Here is a 13906-nt window from a genome sequence, read left to right on the forward strand (position 1 = left end):
GACGTCACAGGCTGTGGACATTTCATTATAATACACAAAGACAAGAGTGTCTCTCTCCAGACGTCATAGGCATCCCTGGGTCATCCCTGGCCCTTGAGGAGTCTCAAGGTTCTCAAGATGGCCCCAGAACAGCAGATGCCTGATCAGCTGGAAGCCGGTTCAACTTGAGAAGTCAATTTGAGTGAGGAACTGCAGGGAAGGCCAGCAATCTGGATTTAAAAAACCCTCCAGTGACTGGGGTGCATACCAAGGATGGGATCGCTGATGAAGAAAAACTGGCATGTGTGGAAATGAACAATTGTGATGTACAAGGGCTTCCCCACCAAGGAGAGACCAGGGAGGGGCAAGGAGACCGGTCCTCACATAGAGGGAGCAATGTGCACAGAGCTTCTTCCTCAGGTGAAGAGCAGGTGTAGGAGGAGGGGACCCCAGAGGCTAGTGACTAGGAAGCAGGGCTGACAGGACAATACTGAGCCTGGTCAAGATACCCTGGACAGGCTGGAAAATGGAATTTAGGCCTCACCCTGTAAGCAATGGAAATATGGGAGGGTTTTAGCGGAGAAAGACATGAACGCCTTATATTGGGGGTAGTGTGAAGGGGCACTCTTGCAGCATTCTGACCAGGGGCGAAGAAAATCAGTGGAGAAGCTATTAGAAAGGTCTAGGTAGGGATGAACTCAGGCTGTGGCCTCAGGGATGCTGGGAACTAGGCAGCTTATGAGACAGGAGGAGTGATGGACCTATGGGAAGGCAGGGAAGGGAAGGTGAGGCTCTCCGCTGTGGTGGTCTGCCCATAAGAGGGATGCAGAGAAAACCATGTCGGCACTCACTGAAGGGAGGGGCTCTGGAGAAAGTTACAGAGATGTATCTGCAGCAGTAATTAATTGTGCTCTTATTTATATCCTGTTTTTTTTTCCACCTGTCCACCCATTTCAGTAAATCCTGGGTGCCCACAGTATGGCAGAAAGATCCTAGGATAATGGAAACCAAGATGAGGCTTTTCTCAAAGAATACTCGGCAACAGAATACTACCAAAAGGTAAACAAGCTGACACTGGGCTTGAGTGCTGTGCCTGGCACGGGTTCCGGCCCCAGTACCACAAAAGAACCAACTGACAAGTAGAAGCCAGACACCTGGGTATAGGGGGAAGAGAAAGTGTTCCAGGCAGAGGGAACAGCACGTGCAAAGGTCCTGCAGTGGGTCTGGGTTTGGTGTGAGCAAAGGGAAGAAAGCTGTGGGAGAGAAGGCCACAGAGGTGGGCAGGGTACCCCATCTTAGGGGGTAATTCTTTTGTTTTGTTTTGTTTTGTTTTTCGAGACAGGGTTTCTCTGTGTAGCTCTGCGCCTTTCCTGAAACTTACTCTGTAGCCCAGGCTGGCCTTGAACTCACAGAGATCTGCCCCCTGCCTCTGCCTCCCGAGTGCTGAGATGAAAGGCGTGCACCACCACCACCCGGCTTTAGGTGGTAATTTTTTTAGGTTCCTTTTTATTATCTTAAATAATTTGTCTGTGTGTGGGTATGGTCGCGTGAGTACAGGTGCTCACAGAGGTTCCCTGGAGCTGGAGTTACAGGCCGTTGTGAGCCACCTGATGGGGGTGCTGGGAGTTACTCATGAGTCCTCTGGAGGAGCAGCATAAGCTCTTAAGTGCTGAACCATCTCTCCAGCCTCTCGGTGGCAAATTTGAAGGATGAATGGGACGAAACAACCTGAGTAAACAAACCCACAACTGAGTGCTCACCAAACAAATATTAAGATGCTGTTCCTAAGAATGAGAGAGGCAGAGAGAGTTTCGTGAAGGGGGCAATGGGTGTGCCCTACAGAGGCTTAGCTGTGGAATCATGTGACAAAGAGCAATTTCCAAAGAGGTCATGTGCAGAAAGGCCCTTTTTTTTTTTCTTTAAAAATATAGTTACCGCTGCAGAGCAGGGTGGGGCACACCTTTATTCCCCATGTTTGGAAGGCAGAGGCAGGTGGAATTCTGTGAGATCAGGCTAGCCTGGTCTACATAGCAAGTTCCAGACCACTCACGGGTAAATAATGAGATTCTGTCTCAAAAGAGGAGGGGTGGAGGAAAGATGACTCAGTGGTTAGGAACGCAGACTGATTTTCCAAACGACCCAGGTTCGAGTCCCAGCACCCCCATGGTGGCTCACAGCCATTTGTAACTCTCCTGGGAGATATGGCCTCTGGTAGCACTGCACACATGTGGTACAGACACACATGCAAGCAAAACGCCCATACACATAAAGTAAATAAATAATATATATCTGGTTAATAATCAAGCTGATGTCCGTGCTGGCTGGTTCTGAGGCAGGGACTGAAAAAAAAAATGATACCTAGTTGTCCTTAGGGGTGAACATTTTTTTAATTGTTGTTACCATCATTATTACTATTATTATTATTGTGAGTAGGAGGAAGAGTACTGGACCTTGCAAATGCAAGTGTCCACCACTGAGCTGTATCTCCAACATGTTTTCACGTAGGTCTCCATAAGTTACCCAGGCGGGCCGGGCGGCGGTGGCGCACACCTTTAATCGCAGCACTCGGGAGGCAGAGCCAGGCGAATCTCCGTGAGTTTGAGGGCAGCCTGGTCTACAGAGTGAGTTCCAGGAAAGGCTCCAAAGCTACACAGAGAAACCCTGTCTCAAAAAACCAAAAAAGTACCCAGGCTGGCCTAGAACTTAGTATGTAGCCTAGGTGGGCCTTTAATTTGGGATCTGTCTGCCTGTCTCCTGAGTCGCCAGGATTACAGGCCAGCACCACCAGGCCATGATAGGGATGAGGATTTCAAACAAAGGAGGGCTTCCTTCCTCTTTAGAAGCCATGGCTATCTCTGGCAGAGACAGTACCCCAGCTCCAGGGCAGTGGGCACTGGGACTCTTTGGTAGCTGCAGAATACAGGGGTGGTTTGGGACAGAAGCTCACAGGCTTGGGCACAGAGAGTTTCACTTCTGGCAGAAAGCTAGACCTGAGATGTAGAGAGACAGACAGACGACAGACAGACACTGAGTTCCAGGAAATGAGTCCAAGTGTGTGGCTGTGGACCTCCAAAACCAGAAGTCGCATCCTCTGTCTGCCTGCCTCTAGCCAGGCAGCTTCCCAAGGCTTACCCTCAGCCACTCCAGAGTCAAGACTCATTGCTCACATGACCTGGCCAATCCCTTAGAAGAACAAGAACACCTCATATCTCAGGGGCCACAGAGGCTCCATCCGGAAGAAGAGCAGCTGGGCCTAGCCTTGCCATTGCTAGCCTGTTTCTTCCCAAGAACTGGCCCCCTCACATTCCACACCCCACTTCACACCTCAATGCCCATCTCTGTCCCCTCAACTCTTGCCTAGTATGTCTATGACAGTCTCTCCTACACGCGAGATGAGCCAGTCATTCTGCTGGGTCAGCCCAGCCCAGATCTCCGTGACCCCTACCACAGAAACCTTTCTGTCACTGACACAAGCCACAGTTAGGCCAAATGACACATGCTTCTCGGTGTCTCTGGCCACCCACAGACCCAGTGGCTGTACCTAAGGTGATATACCAGAGCCTTCAGCCACCTCCCTCCCTAGGAGGCATCTATGACTAAGACAAACACCAGACCAAAAGGTGAGGTTAAAAAAAAAAAAAAAAAAAAAAAAGGAAGCGATCTACTCACTTGATGAAGTATACAGCTCCTTCCGGGGTTAAATCCATCTCCCAGCCCTTAGGCAAACCTACAAGGAAGCAAAACCATAAGTTGAGAAGTCCTGGAAACAGCTACTCTTCTCTCCTCTACCCCGGAGCCTGGGGCCTGGAATGGCAGGAAAACTCCAGAGGAAGGCGCAGTGTCCAAGCAGCCAGTGCACCTTTCACGACTCCCTTTACCCATTATTTCTAGCATCCAAGCCTTCATCAATGAGGAGAGGGATGGCTGAAGATAGAGGGGTCCTCTGGCAACGAGCACATGAAAGAGCAAGGCAACAAAATGAACCGCTGCTTGACGGTATTTCTCATTTACCCCACAAACCTTCCCTGAGCATCTGCACTGGGCCAGCTCTAGAGCCAGACCCTGAGACACGCAGCAGGGAACCCCACAGATGCTTGTCCTGGAAGGTCCTCAGAGTCCTCTGATCCTCTCATCACAGAGGGCAAAGCTGGTGCCAAGGGTGGGTGGCCCCAGGATTCAAAGGTCCTTAGCATCCAAGATCTAACTGGCACACAAGTCTCTGAACCCCAGGTCAGTGTTAGGACCTCCAAACTACTTTGCCACAGGCACTGAGGACCTGAGAAACAGGTCTCAGAAAACAGAGACTGGCTTTTGATGGCAGAATCTCAGAATGACAAGGGTTGAATCACTGAGGAAGGTGGCCTTGGCCAGGTGGCACTATGGACACCCTCTCCAGAGAGCCCGGTTAGGTCTCGACTCACCTGCTGTCTTAGGGTTACTACTGCTGCGACGAAACACCATGACCAAAGCTACTTGGGGAGGAAAGGGTTGATTTGGCTTACATTTCCATAACACTGTTCATCATCAGAGGAAGTGGAGGCAGGAACTTAAACAGGGCAGGAACCTGGAGGCAGGAGCTGAGGCAGAGGCCGTGGAGGGGTGCTGCTTACTGGCTTGCTCATCACGGCTTTCTTACAGAACCCAAGACCACAAGAACCCAGGGATGGCCCCACCCACAATGGGCTGAACCGTCTGACATCAATCACTAATTAAGAAAATGCCCTGCAGGCTTGCCTACAGCCCTATCTTATGGAGACATTTTCGTAACTGAGGCTTCCTCCTCTGTAATGACTCTAGCGTGAGTCAAGTTGACGTCAGACTAGCCAGCACACTGCTCACGCCACCAAAAGAGACATGCCAGCCAGGTCCCACCTTCCCAGCACAGATTCCCCCACCCCACAGGAGAGAACAGACACCAGCCAGGGCCCGAAGGGATCACTCCTCTTACAGTGAGCAGGAGCCCCCTGGCTGACATATTGGAAAATGGGAGCTTCACCTCTTGGTCAGTCCAAATGCCTGCCTGGGGCAGGGCGTTTCAAGGCACAGCCACCCTCTGCTAGTCTGACTCTTGCATTGTCTTGCCACCTGCTTCTGGTGACATAGGCAAAGAGCAGAGCGTGAGTTCGGGGGAGCAGCTTGGACCCATCATAGTCCCTTATGTTTATGAAGATCCTGGGCTTCCATCATTATTGCCATTTCAGCAGAACGAGACAGTGGACTCAGCTCCTGGCCCCCCAGGAACGGGCCCAGAGGAATACCATACCATCTCAGCAGCTGCCCTTCAGTGGGGTGTCCCTTCTCAGACACGTGTGGCACCTCTAGGAGTCTATCTACTGTACAGTATGCAATGTACCGGGTGTCAGACCAAGAGGGAAACTGAGGCCCAGACAGGCTAGTCAACTTGCTTAAGGTCACACAGGAAGTGTCTGAGCCGGGATGGGAGCGCTGGTCTGCCACCTCCAGAGCCTACATTCTTGCCTCTGTGTGGCTCCATAAATGCTACTTGTCCCCCTCGGTCCCCGGGGGAGGACTCTCCCATTCAGAAGGGTGTGTGGGTTGGCAGTCTCCCTAAGTAGAGGGATCCCCATTGGGTCAGAATCATAAATAATCCTGCCACTGTGATGTGCTGGGAAAGGGGCCAGGGTGGTTTCTCTCCTCTGCCTTTTCTAGCAACTTCCCTCCACACTGCACTCTCTGCCTGGGCAACACCAAGAGCGCTTATGTTCCTGTCCAGGCGGAGTGCCCGCTCAGGCAGCTGCCCTCCCAGCAAGCTTCAGGGGCATCTTAACTCCTTCCCAGCCTTGGACAACCAGTCAGTCTGCAACCAACATGGAAAGAATTGTCCCCCGGGCTCCTGAGAACCTTCTAAGTTCGACCTAGGGCAATGCTGCTCTCAACTGGAGCAGCTGAGGCCTTGCGTCAGCACAACCAACCAGCAGAAGAAACCAGCTGCAACATGGCGGCAGGTGGCCTCACTTCACTTGAGTTCGAGACTGGACAGCGGCAACTGCAAACTGCCCCGCCCCCCCAGCCACCACCTCTTGGGGTGCCAGCTTTTTTTTGCATGGCGCTTGCTTGCTACCACTTTGTAAGGTTTATAATCCTATCCCGTTTACACAGATTAGAAACCAAGTCCCAGAGGAGCCAAGCCCCTGCCCACGACCAACTAACGGCAAAGAGAGCCACCGCAGGAACTAGGTCTCTGCACCTCTGAATGTGCCTTTCACCATGACCCCACTTCACTTACTAGCCAGGTGGCCTGGAGCCCAGTAGTTCCTCTCTGTCCTTCACTTCCTCCCCTAAAATGCAAAAGTTGAACTCCATCGTCTCTGAAGCCTGCTTCAGCTCTGATTTCCCGGGCAAGATCTAAATAAGTAGGCTCTGGCCAGGTCAAACCCTTGCCAACGAGTCCAGCAGAGCTAGCTGTGCCCTGTAAGTGACAGAGGCTGGTGTCTGGCCAGGTATGGGCTGTAAAGGGACAGGAGACTTTCCCACAATACTGCTCATGCCCCTCTCCCTCCTGGCCTCTCACCCTAGAGGAAGGCCTTTCATTCGCTTGCAGCCCCCCAGGCCTCCAGGCTCTTTCCTCTGTAACCCCAGCTGAAATATTTCTCCAGCTGTTTCCTCTGTATACAGCGTTGGCCTGTACACATCCCACCTTTCCCACTAGCCATGGAGACCCAAGAGGGCAAGGAGGAGACCAGTGTTAGTCTTGGCCTCTTTCTCCTCAGCTGAAGGAGTTCCACCAGCCACCAAGGGTTATTTGCATTTAAATTGATTAAAATGACTTCCAGCCCGCCGTGGATGAACCACATTCCCATTGCTCACTAGCACACATAGCTAAGGACAGCTGTATTAAGTAGCACAGATGGAAATCAGTCCAACTTAGCATGTAGCACGGTGGCTGGGGTCTGCCCAGTCCAGGAGCCTCGGGAGAGCAGCAACCTTCAGGTCACTCTGTCCTCTAAGACCTGTGGAAATGTACCCCTTACAGGTGTCCTGTTCTACTCCCCAGGGGCCGTCCAGAGCCTAGGATGAGTATACCCATGGCAAAGAAGTTAAAGCCGGTCTGGGGCCAAGAGCTCCTGTGACCACCTCAAGCTGTTGTCTCCACATTAACTGCAAAGGGTACAGCTTCAGGTGACTTCTTACCTGGGCTGGAAGAGTATCCACTCTGGATGGGTGAGTCCGTACCAGGGTGCACCCAGCTGGTTGACTTCTCCTCATCACTATGGAAGAACCAATAAGGAAGGGTCAGGTTCACAAAAGGCTTCCTGGAGCAGCGCTCTCCCCTCCTGAGATGGCCACACCCACCCTGCCACGCATTTGTTTGTATTCATATCTGCGGAGCCAACCCTGAAGATTCAGAGGTGAGCAGCATCTCATCGTGGCTTCGAAGAGTCCAGCGGGAACACAGACACACGTAGACACACTGGCATGCAGCAGAAACACAGACCAGACCCCGTAGGCTGCAGGTGCAGCACTACTACAATGGATGGAATGTCCCTGCCCTTGCCCAACTCACTGACGAGGCCACCTGAGAGTGACCGCGGGGCCCTCTAACCAGCAATTCCTCAGGTGGCTGAGAGGTGGTCACTGTGAAGAGTCTCTGCAGGGGACATTTTTAGTCACAGCATTTCCTCCATGTAGAAATCTGACAGAAAGTTGGGTGTGGCGGCGCATGCCTTTAACCCCAACACTTGGAAGGCAGACGCAGATAATCTCTGGGAGTTGGGGGCCAGCCAGAGCCACACAGCATTTTGAAATGCTATCTCAAAAAAATAAAAAAGGGCCGGGTGGTGGTGGCACATGCCTTCAATCCCAGCACTTGGGAGGCAGAGTCAGGCAGATCTCTGGGAGTTTGAGACCAGCCTGGTCTACAGAGCGAGATCCAGGACAGGCACCAAAACGACACAGGGAAATTTTGTCTCGAAAAAATCAAAAATTTAAAATAAATGAATAAGGATTGAGGACAGAGCTATTGTAGAGAGCTTGCCTTGCATGCACAAGGCCCTGGGTTCTACCCCCGGTACCAAAAAGGGGGGGAAATGGACAGATTTTGAATCTGGGGTTCAGATAAGTTATGTAACTTGCCTGGGTCACACTAGAAAGTGATGAAGCCAGAATTCAGACCTGCCCACTGCCCACTTTGTTTCCAGTATCTTAACACCCAGTGAGGGGGCTCCCCAACACTGTCGATCTGAGGGCAAAGGAACTCATAGATTTTCTTCAACCCCACTACCCGAGGAACACTAATTCTTCCAGATGTGTCCCAACATGAAGCTCCTGCCTACCAGTCATGGCCATTTCAGGATGGACAAGGTGCAGGGGGGTGGGGTGGAGATACTGACATGCATAAGATCCACAAAGAGTCTACTCAACTTTTACTGTAGTAAGACTGACAAGAAACTGCGTGCGTGTATAAATTAGTGTTCTGATAAATGTGAAGAACACCTTGAAAACTGCCACTAAATCAAGATAATGAAACACCCCCACCCCCACCCCCACCCCCACCCCCACCCCCCCCCCGCTCCATGTGCCCTCCTTGTTCGTCCTGTCTCCCACCCTCCCAGCCCTGTCTACCCTCCTGGGTCTTCCTATCTCCCCCCTCCCCAGCCACACCCATCTGCTTTGGACATACACAGAAGGAATCACACAAGCCAGACTTCTCTCTCTTAACTTCCTTCCCTTTTTCTTTCTTCCACCCTGTAGTTAGTATCAGTGATTCACGAATGGCCCTTTACCATTTCATGAAAAGTGCGCCAGTGTGCCCATCCACTCCCGTGCGACGGACATACAAGCTGTTCTCAGCTTGGGCGCCAATACACGCAAAGCTGCTATGAACACCTGGGGGCTGTGAGGGGACATGTGCCCTTTTACTTTTTCTTTTGACTTCATTAATTGGTTGTTTGGTTGTTTGTTTGGTTGTTTGTTTGTTTGGTTGGTTGTTTGGTTGGTTGGTTGGTTTTTCCAAGACAGGGTTTCTCTGTGTAACAGCCCTAGCTGTCCTGGAACTCACTCTATAAACCAGGCTGGCCTTGAACTCACAGAGATCCGCCTGCCTCTGCTTCCCGAGTGCTGGGATTATAGACATGTGCCACCACGTCCAGCGACTTCATTAATTTTTCTCTGAAGCTGGACACCTGCTGTACAGAGAGACTCTCCAACTAACCCACCCCTCTATCAAGCAGAGAAGAAACTAAGTCACAATTCTAGTGAGCTCTTGTACTTGGAGTCACTGGGAGCTATAGGAGCTGGCCTCTAACAGTGGGACCTTGGGTCTGGGTTTGTGCTGGCTAGAAGCCAGAGAAGGCCAGGAATGCAAAAGGCGTGAGGGAGCCAGTGTCCTCAGCCTTTTATGCTGCCGGGATGTTCCTCTCCTCTCACACAGTTGCTCTCCCCAGAGTTCCCCTCCATCTCCACATCACCCAGATGCTGTGGATCGCCCCATCACAGGATGGCTTTTCCACCACAGTCTTCAGCTCCCTCTGTTACCTCCCCTTGTCAGCCTGGCCCAAAACCTAGCCTGGCTGGGTTTGCCTGGCCTTAGCACTGATGGAGAAGCTGGACCTGGGAGGGCTGGCGTCACTACAAAGCCAATCTCCAGGTAGAACTATGTCCTACCTCAGGTTCTATCAGTGGGTAGCCACTCTAGTTCTAGCCCCCCCCAACCAGCCTTGAGTCCCAGCTTGCCTCTCCTACACACCCTACCACACTGCACTCTCTACAGCCCGTAACTGAAGAACAAGTCAAAACCATCAGGTTCCCCGAATATCTACCCTACCTGCAAACATGCTCAGTTCCTCGCCTATCCATTCATTCTTGTTTTTACACTGGAGAAGTGAGTCTTCTCTCCTCTGAGGCTAATACTCTCCTCGGGCTATCTCCCTGCTCTTGCCCATCTTTTATAGCTCCTCATTTATTGAGAACCCCAGCCTGAATCATGAACTGCATCTCCCTGTGGCATGAAGCCCCCTTCCCTCCACTACTGTCTGGGTCTCACGTGGGCACAGTTCCCCATCTCCCTCTCCCTGACACCTTCCTCCCCTCCAACTTCCTCTCTGCACCCTCCTCAATCCAGCATCCTCCCTGGGAGCAAGTCTCTCAAGCTCTCCCTGTTGGCTGGCATCCTGCTCACCAATCTCCATTATTCTGCTCTCTGTTCCCAGCCTCCCTGACACCACTCCCCACTAAGGAGAGCCCTCCCACACATCAGCCACTTCCTAACCTCTGGCTCTTGGCTTTTCTGCCGTATTGATCACTATTGATCATTGCTTCCCAATTCCTTCTCAAGCTCCATGTCTTCTCTCTTCTCCAATCCCGGCGCTGCTCACCTTTGAACCCCTTGGTTCCTAACTCCTTCCCAAGCTGGCCTGTCTTTCCCTCTTCTCTCCTTAAAGACTGATGCTGCCTGGCTATCTTTCTGTCCCCTTGCTCACACTCTGGGCGGTCCCACCTCTGCAGGACAGCTCCTAGAAGACCCTCTTTAGCTCAGGCTTCTCTCAAATGCCAGATAATGCAGAGAGCTGCTACACAACCCTATGGATGACACACAGGGACCTCAAGTTCAACATTTCACCATTGAACTTATACCCCACCACCAAACCACCCTACATACACACAAGCTAGGTTCCTGTCTTCTAGTGTTAATCTCCACCAATCGAGGGAGACATTATGAGGTACCTCTTCCCTTCCCTACATTCAGCCATAGGGACATTCTTTTTTTTGCGGGGGGTGGTTTTGGTTTTTTTTTTTTTGTTTTTTCGAGACAGGGTTTCTTTGTGTAGCTTTGCGCCTTTCACCTCGAACTCACAAAGATCCACCTGGCTCTGCCTCCCAAGCGCTGGGATTAAAGGCATGTGCCACCACCACCCAGCTTTATTATTTTTAATAATTTATTTGTTTTTATTTTAGGGATATTGGTGTTTGCCTGCATGCATGTCTGTGTGAGGGTGTCAGACAGGTGTGAACTGCCATGTGGGTGCTGGGAATCAAACCCAGGTCCTCTGGAAGAACAGTCAGTGCTCTTAACTGCTGAGCCATCTCTCCAGCCCCCCACAGGGACACTCTTAATCCTCTCCCCAGAGATGCTCCTCTGCTCTCTCAGCTTTTCAGCTCCATTCCCGCCGCTGCCTCCCCCCCCCCGCCCCCCGCTTCCGCTCAGGCCCCAGCAGCTGTCTCAGACTTCCAGCTTGCACAGCACCCCCACAGTACATCTCCCATCCCTCACAGCTGCCCGAGGGACCCTCCTGGCTGCAGATCCTGCAGTATCCAGCCCTGGGGTAAAGTCGCCTGCAGCTTTCTGTCTCTTGCAGGGTAGAGTGACAGCCCCTTGTCTAACATAGCTCATGCATTCCTGCTTTTCTGTCCTGTTTTCTCTACAGCTCCCGAAGCTGCCACTCCATCTCCACTGTAGCTCAAGAGGGTTCCGGGTACCTTTGCCTCAAGCCTGCCCTGCCTTTCTTTTTTCTTTCTTTCTTTTTTTTTTTTTTTTAAAGATTTATTTATTTATTATGTATAGTGTTCTGTTTGCACATATCCCCGCAGGCCAGAAGAGGGCACCAGATCTCATTACAGATGGTTGTGAGCCACCATGTGGGTGCTGGGAATTGAACTCAGGAACTTTGGAAGAGCAAGCAGTGCTCTTAACCTCTGAGCCATCTCTGCAGCCCCACCCTTGCCTTTCTTACGAGACCTCCCACTGCCCAAGGCCACTATACTCTTCCCTTCCTGTTTAGCTTCAGTCCGGCACTCATTCCGCGGACAGCCTCCTCAGTCTCCATCTTAGTTCCCTCCTGGGTCCCATAGGCAGCATCACACAAGAAAATGCCTCCCAGGGTATACCATGTTATTCCGAGATCTCTCCCACCACCTCAGAGGCAAAGCATGTAGCTTATTGTTTTTATTTTTGTATTGCTGGAAAGAGTAAATGTTCCATGTGAGACTGTGGAATTACAGGGAAGGTTAGGAGGAAATTGGGAGGCAAACTCGGGGTCACCACATCAGGAGCTCTTAAGGATTCAGCCCATTGGGCTGTCTCTGCTCAGAATAGGAAGAGGGGTGGGGTGGGAAATGGACGACTCAGGGCTCAGTCCTTTTTGTTTGTTGTTTTTGGTTTTGGGTTTTGTTGTTGTTGTTGTTGTTGTTGTTGTTTGTTTTTTGAGACAGTCTTACTTTGTAACCTTGGCTGGCTGGGAACTCAGAGATCCCCTTGCCTCTGCCACCAGAGTGCTGGGATCCAAGGTGTGCGCCACCATGCCCAGCCCTGAATGAGTCTTTTCAGTAAGCTCATTGGATGATTTCTTATTTTAGTTTATTTGTTTGTTTTGAGGTAGAGGCCCAGCTTGTTCTCAAACTCTTAGGTCAAGTGATCCCCCTGCCTCAGCCTCCTTAGTAGCTGGGACCACAGGCACACTCTACCACACTGAACCTAGACAATTCTTATAGGTTTTGCAGGTTCAAGCCACTGAGGAAAGCGATTCTTTAATCCTGGAGTTCTGTTATTGAGGATCTTAACCCAGGGCTAAGAACTTTCGTGAAATTACTGCTAAGATAATATAATTCAGCATCAATTATGATAAGCAGTGGTGATAATAACAAAAGAAAGTGCTAAGCTAGTGTGGAAACGGAAACCCCAACAACCATGGATGCGGCAGCCGAGGCTCGGGCTGTCACTGTGCCATGTCTGACAAGTGGTCCCATCGGTCCTACCTCAGACCGATACTGTGCATCTCTCCATACCTTAGGTCCTGTGCTAACAATGCAAGGGCTGCCCCTGTGTTCTCTTCAGCCTAATGTTCTCTGACTGGCTATTTTGAGGAAGCGGAAGCTTGTCAAGTGTGGGAACAGTCCAAACTGCTGTGCTATCCACACTTGCTATATATCATGGGGAGATTTCTTGCCTGGCAAAGGATGACTGTTAGAGAAGCCAGCCAAAAAGGGGCCAAACAGGGCCACTTTGCTATAATGAGATTATGCCACAGCCATTTGGTTTATGAAATTAATAGAACGGTGCTAATTTATCACTGAGAGCAGCAAAGAAGGCTCCAAGCATCGGGCTCCAGCCTCCTGACCACAGACCCAGGGAAGCAGCAGGCAGGGGGAGGAGCTGCCGAGCTGAGGGCTGGAGTCTTGCAGTGAGCAGGTGGCAGAGGCAGGGGCTCCTAATACGTTGTCATTTTGCCCAAGTCTGGAGGAAAGAAGTCGCCTGGCTTCCTTTTAGTGTAGGGGCTGAAAGAACGCCTGCTGCGGGGTGCGGCCGTCGGTCGGGGAAGAGCCCCAAGGCCGCCTCGCCTGCCCTGCCTCTCTCCGGCTCAGGGAAGGAAGCCGGTGAGCCTTAGCTGGACTTTGACCCATTGAGGAAAAGGCGGGAGTCACATTCAAACAGGTATCTTGATAAACTTATTAGTCACCCCGACTCCCTCCACCACCACCACCACCACCCCAGCCTGACCCCCCAGCCCTGCCACCGTTCAAGTCCCACAACTTTAAAGAAAAAGTGGAAAAGGGGGTGGAGAGGGGGGGAAGCGAGAAAGAGCACACTACATACTTGATGAAGAAGATTCTCCCGCCGCGGTCCACTCCGTAGGTCCATCGGCCTGGCAGGTCCAGCCAGTCGATCTCATCGGCCATCTCGCTGTCCCCGCAGCCCCTCTGGCTCTCCGCGCCCGCCCCCCGCGCCAGGCCGGCGCCCCCACTTTCTGCGCCTCCTAGAGGCGGCGATGGGGGAGGGGGCCCGGTGTGGTCCGGGCGCACCTCCCGGTCCCCGGGCGAGGACTCCGGCCTCCCGCGGAAGGCGAGCTGGCCGCCAGCCGGGGACGGGCGGGCACTTAACCCTGGCGGGGCCCGGCCCCAGACACCTCCAGCCTCCTCTTGCGCCCCGGAGCTCCGCTTCAGACCGGCTCCTGAAGTTCAGTGCTGGGCAATT

General features: G+C 52.0%; 1 protein-coding gene across 9 annotated transcripts in view; it reads right to left on the reverse strand.

Moving 5' to 3' along the window:
- The window catches only part of Plekha6 (pleckstrin homology domain containing A6), a 141843-nt gene extending 128217 nt beyond the window's left edge, over positions 1–13626 (reverse strand). For 7 of the 9 annotated variants that reach the window (XM_036202352.1, XM_036202353.1, XM_036202358.1 and 4 more), the window contains exons 1-3: positions 13529–13625; positions 7132–7208; positions 3649–3706 (exon numbers count right to left, since the gene is read on the reverse strand). In XM_036202352.1, coding sequence (XP_036058245.1) covers positions 3649–3706; positions 7132–7208; positions 13529–13611 — 218 coding nt within the window. In that variant the 5' untranslated portion in view covers positions 13612–13625. Of the gene's footprint in view, positions 1–3648; positions 3707–7131; positions 7209–13528 lie in introns of all 9 variants that reach the window. The other 2 variants (XM_036202349.1, XM_036202350.1) reach the window with 1 other exon arrangement.
- Positions 13627–13906: the final 280 nt, after the last annotated feature.

This window comes from Onychomys torridus, chromosome 11 (assembly GCF_903995425.1).
Source record: "Onychomys torridus chromosome 11, mOncTor1.1, whole genome shotgun sequence".
Lineage (NCBI taxonomy): Eukaryota > Metazoa > Chordata > Mammalia > Rodentia > Cricetidae > Onychomys > Onychomys torridus.